The 13,038-nt window shown below is 40.1% G+C and overlaps 1 protein-coding gene across 2 annotated transcripts in view; it reads right to left on the reverse strand.

Annotated features, from left to right (window-relative positions):
- The window catches only part of if (inflated), a 55,533-nt gene that overhangs the window by 28,253 nt on the left and 14,242 nt on the right, over positions 1-13,038 (reverse strand). For both annotated transcript variants that reach the window (XM_065486695.1, XM_065486696.1), the window contains exons 2-5: positions 12,401-12,522; positions 11,989-12,086; positions 7,207-7,327; positions 2,206-2,267 (exon numbers count right to left, since the gene is read on the reverse strand). In XM_065486695.1, the coding sequence (XP_065342767.1) occupies positions 2,206-2,267; positions 7,207-7,327; positions 11,989-12,086; positions 12,401-12,522 (403 nt within the window). The remainder of the gene's footprint in view (positions 1-2,205; positions 2,268-7,206; positions 7,328-11,988; positions 12,087-12,400; positions 12,523-13,038) is intronic.

The raw sequence follows: 13,038 nt of genomic DNA on the forward strand, positions 1-13,038 counted from the left end.
TGAGGAGTAATCAAATTTGAGTGCCGCTCGATAGCGCAGCATGACTTCTCTCCGCAACGTGCATACAAAGGAAATTATGAACGCGCGGCGCCTTGTTGCGGCTGTCAATCAAGCGATTGTTTATCGCATTGTGTGCTGCTCCCAGAAAAGAAGCCACCCAAAGTGCCGGCCACAGGAGATTTTCAATTAATGTCGCTGGTCATCACTAGGATTGCCACACTAGACAGTGGACTCTGTATCATTTTTATCTATATCCTCTGCTGTATCTTGTATTATTTTTCAATCTCATGACTACATCTGGAATCTTGTACACGAATATTTTGAATACATTTCATGTCTTTGTCATCAGCGAGCAGCAATAAGAGCCAGTAAACATGATTCAATTTATATGTTTTTTCCACGCACAGCTGGTAACCCTAAACTGCAGTCATTGGTGTCAAGTAGCTATCAAAGCAGAGGAAAAAGGCTGAAATTCCATTTTGCCAGCATCTGGTCCGCTCAAAATAATACACTGCAGAAAGAAAAAATGAATTGTGCTGGTGGTGCTGCTGTTAAGCCACTCGTTGATGCTTTTTAATTAAATTCCGTTTGTGTGTCACTTAATACCTGGCGACCATGCCCGACTGAGTGAGTGTAATTAATTTTTTGTCCGAGCAGGAATTTCATGCCAAATTTGGAGCAGAATGGGAATCGGAATTTCATTATCCACGCGTTATTAACTTTTCTATTATCCACGCACAACAATGCCACCAATGCGGCGGCTGCATCTTTTTCCTATCAAATGCACTACCGTGCCGCCGGGCGTCCTTTTGTGCTGCACAAGAACTACATCGAAGAGAATCCGCGTGGGGCGCAGTATTTCGCACGCGTCTTTCTCTCGCAAAAGACTTTTATTTGAGTGGAACAAAGGCTTGATTGAAATGACGCAGCCATTGATTTTCTTAGGCTTATTAATATGATGTATTGGACTTTTTGCAAAGAAAATTCCAAAAACCTAAGAGGAAGATTTTGAGGACAGATTATAAATAATTTTAAATTTATGTTTCCATAATTTCAATAAACATTCGATGTAAACGTATGAAAATGTTCACCATTTTCTTATTCTAAAGGAAATTTGTACTGCTGAATGTCCACTTGATTTAAGCCTTTTTAAATAATAACAAAATTCATTTAATTCTTTTTAAATCATTAGTTATTATGTTGGAGCTAGGAGGTATTTGTTTAGTTTTAAGTTGTTAAGGCATGGCCCACAAAATGATAAAGCAAGCCACTTTCCTTCCGGATAAGAGTTTCACCAAAAAGCGTCTCTCAGGCTTTAATTCAACCCGCACTAAATCAATCGGCGTGACATATCTGCCCAGCTATAAACAATTTCCCCCATTAAACTGCGCTCCATTAGAATAACTCTTCGCCAGCACCCAATAAAATGTAAAGGCTTTTCTAAACAAAACGACGTAGATTACAAATATTAAAAAGAAGCTGCTGCTGCTGCTGCTGCCACCAGGCTCTCGGCCTAATTGATTTTTGATGAGTGAATAATTTACGGGCTTGCCGCGAAGATCCCGTTCACAGTTTTAGTGCATAATAAGAGCATAGTATATACCATATCCGATCTGGCTGCTTGTGCTTTATTCCAACGCCAGAAAATATACACTCAACAATAACAAATGCGGAGTAAAAGGAAAAGAAAGCGCTCTGGTATGATGGCATGCTGACGGCTGTAAAACAGATAAGGGCCGTTGGGATATTCAAATAGTAATTCCTGGAAATTGTTTTATAGCTGTTCTGAATAAATAAATCATTAAAATCACCCAGAGCTTGCGAGGGTGTATTATAGCGCTGACATAATTTAAAAGCAATACAGAATGAATAAATGGAGCTAATTCTGAGAAATTCTCTGCGCAACCCTGACCTTTTCAGGTACAAAAAGTATTGTTTTTCGGTCTAAAATATAAAATATCTACCTAGCTTTTTGTATTCGTTTTCCAGAACCAAATTCAATTTAAGCTGTGCGGTGTTTGAAAATTGAATCAAACCTTCCAGCAAATTAATTTCATTTGTCAGGGAGAATCTAATAAATCGAGCAGCTTATCATATTTCTAAAACATTGTTAGCACAAAGTCAGTCCCTAAGACCGAAGTTTCCCACTTAGTCAATTAGCAAAACCGTAAATTCGCAATTTGTCTTGCCAGAGCGCTTACTCACCTTAGATATGTCTGCTCCAAGACCAGCTTGGCACGATCCTTGTCTGTGGTAGCCCCATTGGTCTGAAACACAAGAACAGATATGAATCACACGCGCGCCAGCAACAATTTACAAACAGCAGTTTTCATCATCACTCAGTTGTATCATCAGCTCGCGTTTCGCTCTCTCGCCTTTTTAGGAGATTAAAAATATGGGAGGAAAAGTCCTGTGCGAGCGGCTATTTTGATTTATGGATCCAATTTCGGCAATAAACAATCTTATCGTGCGCGTGTAGTTTCAAATAAAGGAGGTGCCTGCCTAAACAGCCCACGCAGCAGCAAAATCTCGAGTGATTCACCTGGCAATTCACTCGTTTCCAGCGCATTTTGACGCGCGAAAGAGTAATTCACCGAGAAACCACATCCGCAGCACGCATACCCTGTTCTATTTTCGGCATCCCCCAGTTCCTCCCTCACTCAGTTTTATCTCTTCCAATTATTCGTAAAACGGAATCCGCGTCAGCTGCAGACAAAAAGGGTCTCATCCTGCGGGATGACTTTTTACGCTGGATGCGGAGAGTGAGAAAGCTTGTCACGCAGGAAACGGACTAAGTAAGCAGCACTCTGCGTCAAAATTTAAAAACGTACAGAAATCATAAACGTTAAAAACGGAAATAATTAATGAATACTAAAACATCAAGACTTGAGGTTCTTAATTGAGTTTTTTTGCTCGCAAACAAAGATGAACTTTTTTTGTGGAAGATTTGGGAAGTCTAGCATTAAAAAATATCATTAAAAAAAACAAGAAATAATCATGTGGGTCAAAAAGTCATCATAAAATGAGAAGATCTGTTTTCAATCTTGGTTTGCAAACTCACATAAAAAAATCTAAGGATATCTTTGATCCTTATCGTGCATGTGAAGTGAATAAATATTGGACTGGCATCTCTGTTCCGGGCTCTTTATTGAGGAAGTAAGAGTTAATTCGAACTCCATATGCGTGTCCCTCCCCCTAATCCGAAGCGGTCCATTGGAAATATATTTTTTCTTCACTCCATCACATGTGCTTGGCCGCTTCTCTCGGGCATGACGACAGACTATTTGCTCGCAGCAGGTACACACGTGCTTCGGGAATCAACCCTTTTTTCATCAGAAGCAGATTTTCGGCCCCATGTGCGTATATGGTGAAAAAAGCTTGCCACCGATGGAGCTGACAAATTTAGTACCGCACGCTCTGGATTTATTAAAAGACTTCCTGTTTGATGCGCCTGCTCTGCCGAGAATGGCTTTTGACCTGCTGCAGGTACATTCTTCGTATATGCGTGTACACCCTTAAAAAATGAAACGTGTGGTTCGCCGGCAGCACAGCACCCCGGCATAAAAACGTGAAGCAGATGCGCTTGAAAAATAACAAACAACTTGTCTTCAAACAAACAAGCGGAGACGCGGGCACGCTCTCGCGACTTATCTGATTGCTCTCTTTGGAATACAGGATTAGCTTTAATCAGCTCAAGCAAAGTCGACGTTTCTACTATTCCTGCTTTTTACAATATGTAAAAATCCAACCAGATGGCCATTCGCTATTGTGCGACGATATGAAAGGATAAATGGTGCGCATTTATGACCACCTGCAAAGGTTCCATTTCTATAAAAAAAGTCTTTCAAATGCCAGGACAGACTCAAGAAAAAGTATTTCGTCCAAGGGGAGATGAAATTTAATCTGTCTACTGTCGAAATTTAAATTTAAGATGCAGGCTGTTGGCATTGAAATATTTTTTTAATATTTTTTTATCATTTTCGCGCTGGCTGGAAATTCACCAGACAATTTATGTTTTTTCCTAGATTTTGTTATTTTCCGAATAGGTTGTGTAGCTTAGAATGTTATGTCAGCAATTCTGTTTATTTTTGAAATTTTTAAATTGTTTGGAGACCCTAAATATTTTCTGCGATAGTGCTTAAAAAAATTTATTTTTACTTGAAAATCTAACCGTTTCAATGAGTTTTCGAAATTTATTGCCTTTTCCGTCGTTTGAAATACACTATATTAAGTGAAGCCAAATCGAAGCAATCAGGCACAAATTTCGGTTCCCCGGTATTATAATTTGATATGGCCTATGAAACAAAATATGCTTGTCCCAAATGCACGGCATTACACGACAGGCTGCCCTATAATAGGTTGTAATGTTTGTGCAGTGTAAACAGTCGATTGAGGAAACTAATGCCCTAGCTGCTGTGACCTAATAATGCAGCGAGTGACCTCTGCTGCTTTTACTCCAGCAGGGTTATAAACGTCCATTCCCCTTTATTTTTGACTCCCACATCTGATATCTCACGACGCGGGCAAACTGCATCACAGCCTCAAAACTCTTCACTTTTATGGTCGACCGCTTTTATATAAAACCAAGAAGTGTACGTCCAGACTAATTTCCTTCCTACACCGACCACTCTGATAGAATCAGAGAAATAGGGGCGTTGCTAATATTAATTTTTTTACTTTGCTGACCGGCATACTCGGTTGGACTTAATTAAGTTATTCTGGTGCCGCTCGTTCCAATTATCTCCGACGCAGACGAGTTTTGTTTCAGAAAAAAAATAGTCCAGATCTGTTTTTTATCATTTATGGGTGAAGACAGCTCCTCAAGAGCATCATCATCAGCGTCATCATCATCACGTCGCTGAGCAGAAGCGCATATAATGAAGAATTAAGTGTGGAAAGAGGGAAGCAGGCCTTAATTATTTCGGCAATTTTCTCCCCTGCAAAGTTTTTGCCATTATCTTTTTCAGCTCATTATCCGCGATAGGCATTGTGCAATAAACGTGCACACACCTGCCGGCTCCTGATGAAAGTCATTTTCACTTGCGCAGCTTGACAACTTTATTAATGGAGCGGCCGGGCTAGCAGAAAAAAGATGTGTTTGTATAATGACACCTAAGACGCACGATACTTCTTCTTGCTATTATATTCAGACTGCAAAAAGATGCAAAATGAACAGCTCATCGTGTTTGCAGGAATAATATCCCTTTCCCACAGACTGACAGTGCCATTTTAAAAATTCCTCTCCGTGCTGAAAAGATTTCCTGAGACGCAAATTCTTCGAGTACCCTACTATTAATAAAATTATTTAATAATTCTTACGAAATTTACATTGGCTGCTGTGGCCAAAATGTTAATTCACTCTAGCAACATGGTATTTTCCTCACCCAGCTGAGGGCTTAATTACATTTGCGGGCTGACAGCCAGCGGACGCGGGAATGAATAAGTGGCTTCATTGATTCAAAGGATGCGTTGATGTGTACGCAGAAAAAACTCTCCATTCTGCTCCTCTGCTCCGATGCGAGGTCAAGAGTCGGCCAGATAAACGACGGGGGCGAAAAAACGATGCTGTCTTGTATATATCTCACGAATTTTGAGAGGCGTGTGCATGGCTAGTTGAATAACGTTGAGTCCGCGGAGCAAAACTGCGTCGGTGGCTCTCTCACGCACCGAAATACCCACACTCGCCGGGTCGAGGGGCGTCACCCACCTTCATTTCGCCGTTTGTCCATAAATCCGGCAACAGACTTTTATTTCAGACACAGATATTCACACCTGACTCTAAAAAGGGACATTTTTCGGAGGCTGACGCGAAGTGGACGTCGCAAATTGCGCCGGAAGTTGAGCGTGCGCCGCACTTTGATTTGATTTAGCACCTCAACAGGTTTTTTGCCCACCTGACGCATTGGAGGTTTATTAAGTGTGCCGCGGGCCAATGGCCACGATGTATTCTAAATGAGTTTTTGCGCTATGATGACTGCTGAAGACGCGAGATTTGCTTTTGCTTTTAGCACATCTCACCATTGGTTTTCACAAAAAATCTGTTAATTTTAAAAAAATCGTTATTTGAAATTTAACTTCTCGTGTATTTTCATCAGTCTAAACTGTCTCAATTATCAAACATGCGTTGGAAGAATTCTCGTTGTTTTTTAACTTAATGGTCAATTTTGTGGGTTCAGATATATGCCGAAAAAGACTATATGTTTCTGGAATAAACTGTTGATAACTTATTAAAAAAATTTGAAAAAATTATGTGGACTTTGTAATGTACCTATACTATTTCAGCAAGTATAAAAAGAATTTCGCTATAAATAGTGCAATCAACTAGGTAATTAAATCGAAGGAAAACCAATAATAGATGAAACTCAATACTTGTGCAATCATAAATTATCCTTAGCGATATAAAAACAAAACAGCTAAAAGAGATTCATTTATCCTGAAATGTGAAAAGATCAGCGGTCCTTCTCTGTATGATGTCCAGATGTGCTTTCTTTAAGGAGACTATTATTGTGTAACACCAGGCAAGGCCGATTCGACATGCACATGTGTGGGCTTAGAAAACAATAACGCCAATGTAGATTTATGACAAGTTTGAGGGTGCTCGACTTTTTGACAAGACGCTGCAAACTGTGCTATTCAGTAGTGAAACTATTTTTTGTTGGTGCTTTTCGTGTCCACTTTTGCCAGTCCCAGTGTCAAATGGTTCACTCACTAATGAATGTCCTACTTTTGTTTATTTTCGTTTTTGATTGTTATCTAAAATTAAATCAGTGGCGCAGAAAATATCATCTTAAATTCCTGACCCTTTATTCTGCATAGAAGCACAAATTTTTGTTTGTGAATGAGGTTAATGAGAGAATAACATATATTAAGCTCATATTGATTTGAGCCTGAAGCAGTCAAGGGACTATTTCAATATTTCTAAGAAAAATTATGCCGTTCAAAAAAGAGATGAACAGCATCTGGGTCTAAGGTTGTAAGTTATTAAAAGCAGATAAATATTGCTTACTATAACTCACTATTCCCACTGACTCCACTTTTATGCACATCCGAGAATATCCCGTGTTTTGAAAGTGACGTGTAGCGTCTAAAAATACAGGGGAGAACCCGTCTCTTCCTCTATCTATGGTGCATTCGCAATTTTCGACCGATGCGGTAACAAGAACCCGACTCGCACCGCCAAGACCTAACAATAAAAGGAATTCTTACCAGTTCTGCATGGCGAGTACTCGTCGAACACGGAGGTGTTGTTCCGGGCAACATAACAAGTGCCGACCGGCTCTCTCCGCAATTTGTTGGACGAGAAATACACGTAGCGAGGAGCGCACACCTAAAACAATAATTTAACAAATTAGTGCTGAATCTTTACTCTTTTGAAATTTATTTTTGCGACTAGAGTTTTGTAATTTCTGTCGTTTCCAAAGCAATAAATTAAGTCACGAACTCCGCCCCGCGGAGACGGTTTGTACTTAATAAGGCACTAACGGCCACTGTACTTGCTATACGTGGGCAGTACTATAATTTTCCTCCATTGCCGATCATTACCCGCAATGACTTATTCGAAATTCGAAAGCAACCAAAGCTAGGCGTCTCTAAATTAATACAAATGGTGACGGGCCGACAATGGGCTGCGATATTATTATAACGAATGACTGTTGGAAACAAAAAGCGACTGTGCAACTGCCGGCCCAAGTGTTGTGCAGAAGTTCAAAAATTTATGATAATGCCCGTGGCCTTTGCCGTTCGGCCCGGCGAGAGAGCGAGAGGAATAAGTGGCTGGATGCGTATTGTTCGGAAGAAACAAATCTGACGTCTGTTGGTAATTATCGAAGCGGCGCAGCTCTGAATCGATTGTGTATGCTGTATCTGAGAAGGAAAGTGTGTGATTTGGCCGGGAACAATAGGGACATTATGCAGCCAGCTGATGACAGGCCCGGCTTTAAAGAACGAGATTAAAGGGAATGATAAAATCTAAATCTGCCCAATCCGTGTGGTATTAATATCTATTTTTAATATTTCAAGCTTGAAGCATTCAAATTGATTATCGGGTCAAGAGGGAGCAATAATTATGAATATTCTTGTTCATCAAAGTAAGTAGCTCACAAGTTTGTATTATTTAAAGAAAACACTAAAAAATAATTTTCATTGAAAGCTCTTGCAAAAATGGGTTTGAAACATATTCACAAGTACTTTGAACCGTGCGAGTGATTTGACCTAAATGATTTCCGACTATCATTCAAAAAGAGATTTTAGCTCTCGTTAATAATCCGATTTCCAATATTTGAAGCACGCAAAAAACGCTTTGTCTCTCCATTTGGCTGGCGTGAAAGCAGGCGAAATAAAAGCATTCTCGTTGGGCGCTCGCGTCGACCGACTACCGCAATAAAAATCACTGAGGTTAGAGCTCAATTAAAGAGCCCTGCGCTTTACGACCCTCGGCCGCCCGCTGCAATGGCCCCTGAATGAAGCAATTTCCATATAAAGGTAATGATCAATAAATCTGGCCACACATCTATAAAATAGTAAATGCATAGCACGGGAACAAGCCGCACGCGTGTGTTCGTTCCTTCGTTCTTCTTCATAAAACAAAAAGGGCATAGCCTCTCGGCACTTTTGACAGATAGCTTGCGAGAGAGCATGCAAATATACACACTGTGCTGGTGTTATTTGCAGAGGCGTGTGGTTTCTTCTTTATTTATTTTCTTGCAAAACATGCTGAGGACGTGACTCAAAGTAAAATATAGTATTCAATCACAGCCGTCGTCTTGCAAGATTGCAGGGAAGAAATATCTATTGCTGGAATAACTGAAAGAGTCGTTTTACTCCTTCATACACAAATAATATACATGCAGCATATTTCTCTCTTCTGATGTAACTTTATTTTTTTTTTGCTGTGATTTAATATTTTTGTAGTACATGCAGAACACAACTTAAAATGAAAAAGCGATCGCGAAGATTGAAAATAAACGCTTATTAAATTTTCTGTCCGTACCTCATGAACATCTATAAAATTATTAAATTTAATGCCTATGTTTCTGACGATGAAATTGTCGACCTCATCAGATAAACTGTTGAAGCTGTCATAACAAGCCTAAGTATAAGCTTATTGTACACATTTTACAGGAAAAAAAGCACTCTTCGCATTGCTCTCAGCGGAGCTATAAATCGGAATTCAAAGTGGAGCTGCCACAAAGGCACTTGACGCATAAATAATACCACTCCGCCTTACTTTCGCAGGCTTATTATGCGCGTTCCCCCCTCGTCGATGTGCACACGACTTTTGTACGCTTTATTATTATTGTACTTTGCAAATTGCTGCTCTCCCCCGGTGCTGATGGCAAGTGTAAAATCGAGCGGGCGCATCAGACAAAACGACCGTCTAATAGACCACACCCTTAAAAGGTCGCTACTTTTGATATTAAAGGTTTACATTGCATAAAAGCAGGGGACCTGTAATTGAAAATCGATGAAAAGTCACGCGGTGGAGAGACATGATTGGAGGCGTCTACCAGCGTTTTCTTTGCAAGGAGAAAAGAAGCAGAATGTGTTCCAACATGTGAGAAGAAGCAGATTTTCTGTCTGGCGAATCAGCTTCTGCTGGATCAAATTTTAAATATTGAGAAAAAGAAGAAGCTATCTCGCCCGTTATGCGTCACATAATCCAATAGGTGCATGAAATTTTGCAACAAAATGTAACTGAATTAAATTAAATTGGATAGTCATTAGGTTGAAACAACAGTTTGAAATGAATCTTAGAAAATGTGTTCTTCCAAGCCGATTTTTATTAAATTTGAATTTGTCTTTATTTGATTTAAATTGATGTTAAGTTTATGTTAAAGCAATTCTGATTCACGACAAGTAAACTTTACGCACGACGGATTCAAATACAACCTGCGATCGACCCTATTGAAGTCTTGTTGTTGCGGTTGGCACAAAACACAACTGTCTCTTTCGCTTATGTTAGTTGTCTACGTATCTGCTGACACAAAACAGTTCAAACACAACATGGGAACGCTTATGTACGTCAGATAAGTCGCATTTGCTTTCCAGCGGTGAATTGCGAGAATCTTTCAGCCAGTAGTATAATTGAAATTTATATCGTAAGGAGAAATGGAGGGGCCGAAGCTTCCTCGACAATTCATCGGAGCTTAAGTCCCTTTGTGGCACTTTCGAGTTCTTCACTCAAGAGTTCGTTGATTGAGCGCTTTTGGCAGAATCAAAATTGCTTTCTTCCGTTTGTATAGGGATGAGCTGATTCAATAATTTCTTTTTTACAATATCGCAAAGGAGTTGTTACGAACGTTTGTCATTATTCATACAACATTTTTTTAAAAACATACTGTGGTTTGAGACTGGCGCCAAATTTAGGTGGTTGGGCAGGACAATACAAGTCATCCACGAACGTCAAACAGTCGTTATCGCTTTCAGACCGCAATAGTGTTTGTTGAATCTTTCGTTTCAACCACAGCTTTATTTTTCAGTATCAGTTTAAAATCGAAACCGTAAAATGAGTTGTGGCAAAAATAAACCAAGCGTCACAGTTTTATGGAACTCGATATTGTCCACATGCCCATGCTAGTGAGTCATTCGTCATTCAGAAGAAAATAGAAGTACGTCTTACACATGATTAGTTTCTTTATACGCTCCAATAAAGCTGCTAATTGATATTTATAATTACATTTTTAACCGCATCTCATAATAAGTAGTAATTTGAGCTTATATTTTTTTTATCTGAGCAAAAAAGCGTACAAATATTGTTCACCCACTGCATTAATGAAAGTTGCATGAATTTCCACAAACGAATCACGTGCTCAAGTGATTCACTGCTGGCAAACGTTCACCTTTTCCTTCCTCGAAAGAGCGAAGAGACGCGCCCGGGCAGCGAAAAGATGCAAATGACTCAAAGTAAATCTCTCGTCATTAGGCCAACAGTCTGGTCGTCGGCGTGGACGATTGAGCGAGTGTCCTCTGCACGCTTGTGTGGGAGAGAAGCTGCAGACTCAGTCAGTCGCACGCTCATCCATCGGTTGGATTGCTATTTCTGGCCGGTAGCTCCGAAAATAGGCACCGACGCCTCTCGTTCGCGACTCCTGAGCCGCTCTCTCGCGCGTACGGCTTGCGTCCGAGACTTATTGCTCCTCCCGGTGCATTTATTCTTTTTTCCCTTCGCGAGAGATGCACACACCGAAAGCAGAACTGGGCCACGGGGCTGACGGCCGGGCAGGGCGGGGCGGGGGCGCCGCTATTACCGGCCGCCGAGATGCTAAATGATGCGTGCAGCGCCGTGCTTGTGTCACGCCGACTTCCAGCACCGACTTTGACGCACTTTGTTGTGGTTTCGCGCGAAATTGGCGCGTCTTTGTGGTCGCGGCTTCTTCTTAAACGACTCATTTATTCTTTGTTTACAATTTTATACACATCCTTGAATGATAGCAAAAACTGCATAGACTTCACGATGTGGACTAAAAAATCTAAATTTATTTCTAGCGGAAAGATGAATAATTTTTATTAATGAGAGTCCGGTTTAAAAGATAAACGTAATAGCCCTTTTCATTTTAGCACTTGAGTTGCTTTTATGGTTATGCAACTCAATGGAGTGTTGGCTGAACCAGTTGCATCATTCACAAATAGTCCTCAAAAACATTTTTTTTCAATTTATGGTGTTTTAAACTTATCAAACACACTAAAATTTATCTTCATTGAAAAGGTCTAAATTTGTTGGGATTTTAAACGTGTAAAAGGCAAACTCTTTGTCAGTTTATGAATTTTCTTCCCACCGGAAGAATGATTCCAGTGAATAGATCTGAATGAGCAACTCTATATATTTGATGTGGCAGGGTTGATCCGCCCACCCGCACCAACTTAATTAGATCCAATTTAAGTGCAACCGCTCCAATTACGTTTGTGCACACACGCCCAACCAGTCTGTGAACCAGCTCAGCCATTCGACCAGCCAGGCAGCTGATTTAGAGGAGCACACTATATACTCACCAGAACTATCCCATTGATCCCCGAGCTCTTGACGGTTGCTCCAAACCACTGGCCGCTCTTGTTGTCTATTTGCGCCCCCGTCTGGTCGAAATTGTTTCCTGCGAACAAGATTTACGCGAATATCCGTCAACACTGTGGTGAAATTAGACACAGAATGCAGAGGGAAGCGGAAAGATTCATTGAGATGAGAAAAATCGATTTTAAATTAAGGATATTTGTCAAAATGCATTAAGAGAATCTAGTACTTGGGGAATTTTTTAACATAAAAAGTCTGAAAATTTCATTTCCTTCCCCATCACTCAACTGCCACATCGCTTTTGGGATTAGAAATGGCCTTTCATCTCTGCTCAACAATCCCGAGCATCTGGAATGGAAGTTTCCAAATATAATATGTTTTCATAGCCGCACCAACCTTTTCTGTCAAAAAGAATCTCTTGGCAGGAGTCGTCGCGGGAAATCTCGCAACGGAAGACAGAACCCCCTCGATTCACCCCGGGCTGGGTCGTCCGCGCTGCAGGGGCTCCAACTAGCAACCTGAAACAATACAATAGATGACTTAATGAAAAACACGCACTAACCAAAGCAACACACTTGCACGCACAGCAAATTAACCTCGTGATGAAAGACATGCTCCAAATGAAATTGTAAATAATGTTGCGAATAAAAAATGAAATGTTTTATTGAGCTTTGTTCTTTTTAACTTAATTGCACTTGATACACATCTAGATTTTATTGAATGCCTCGTTAGATTTTGAAAGACTGAGACACACCTTCATTACCCTCACTCTGCAGGAAGCAGCTAGTGTAGATTAATTTTAATTAATTTTTTTTAAATGTATTGTAAGAAAAAATGTAAAAGAGATTCATAAGCGGATCATATATAAATCAATTTCGTGTTAAACATGAAAATAGAAGTGGTGGAAACATCTGAATAGTTGCTAATCGTGTTCAAAAGTTCAGAAATTTCACTGAAATATTTAATTTATAAAAATGGAGTAAAGTCCCTTGGTTTTTGGAGACAATTGCGATCAATAACAGACTCAGTTGGAG

This window comes from Cloeon dipterum, chromosome 3 (assembly GCF_949628265.1).
Source record: "Cloeon dipterum chromosome 3, ieCloDipt1.1, whole genome shotgun sequence".
Classification (NCBI taxonomy): Eukaryota; Metazoa; Arthropoda; class Insecta; order Ephemeroptera; family Baetidae; genus Cloeon; species Cloeon dipterum.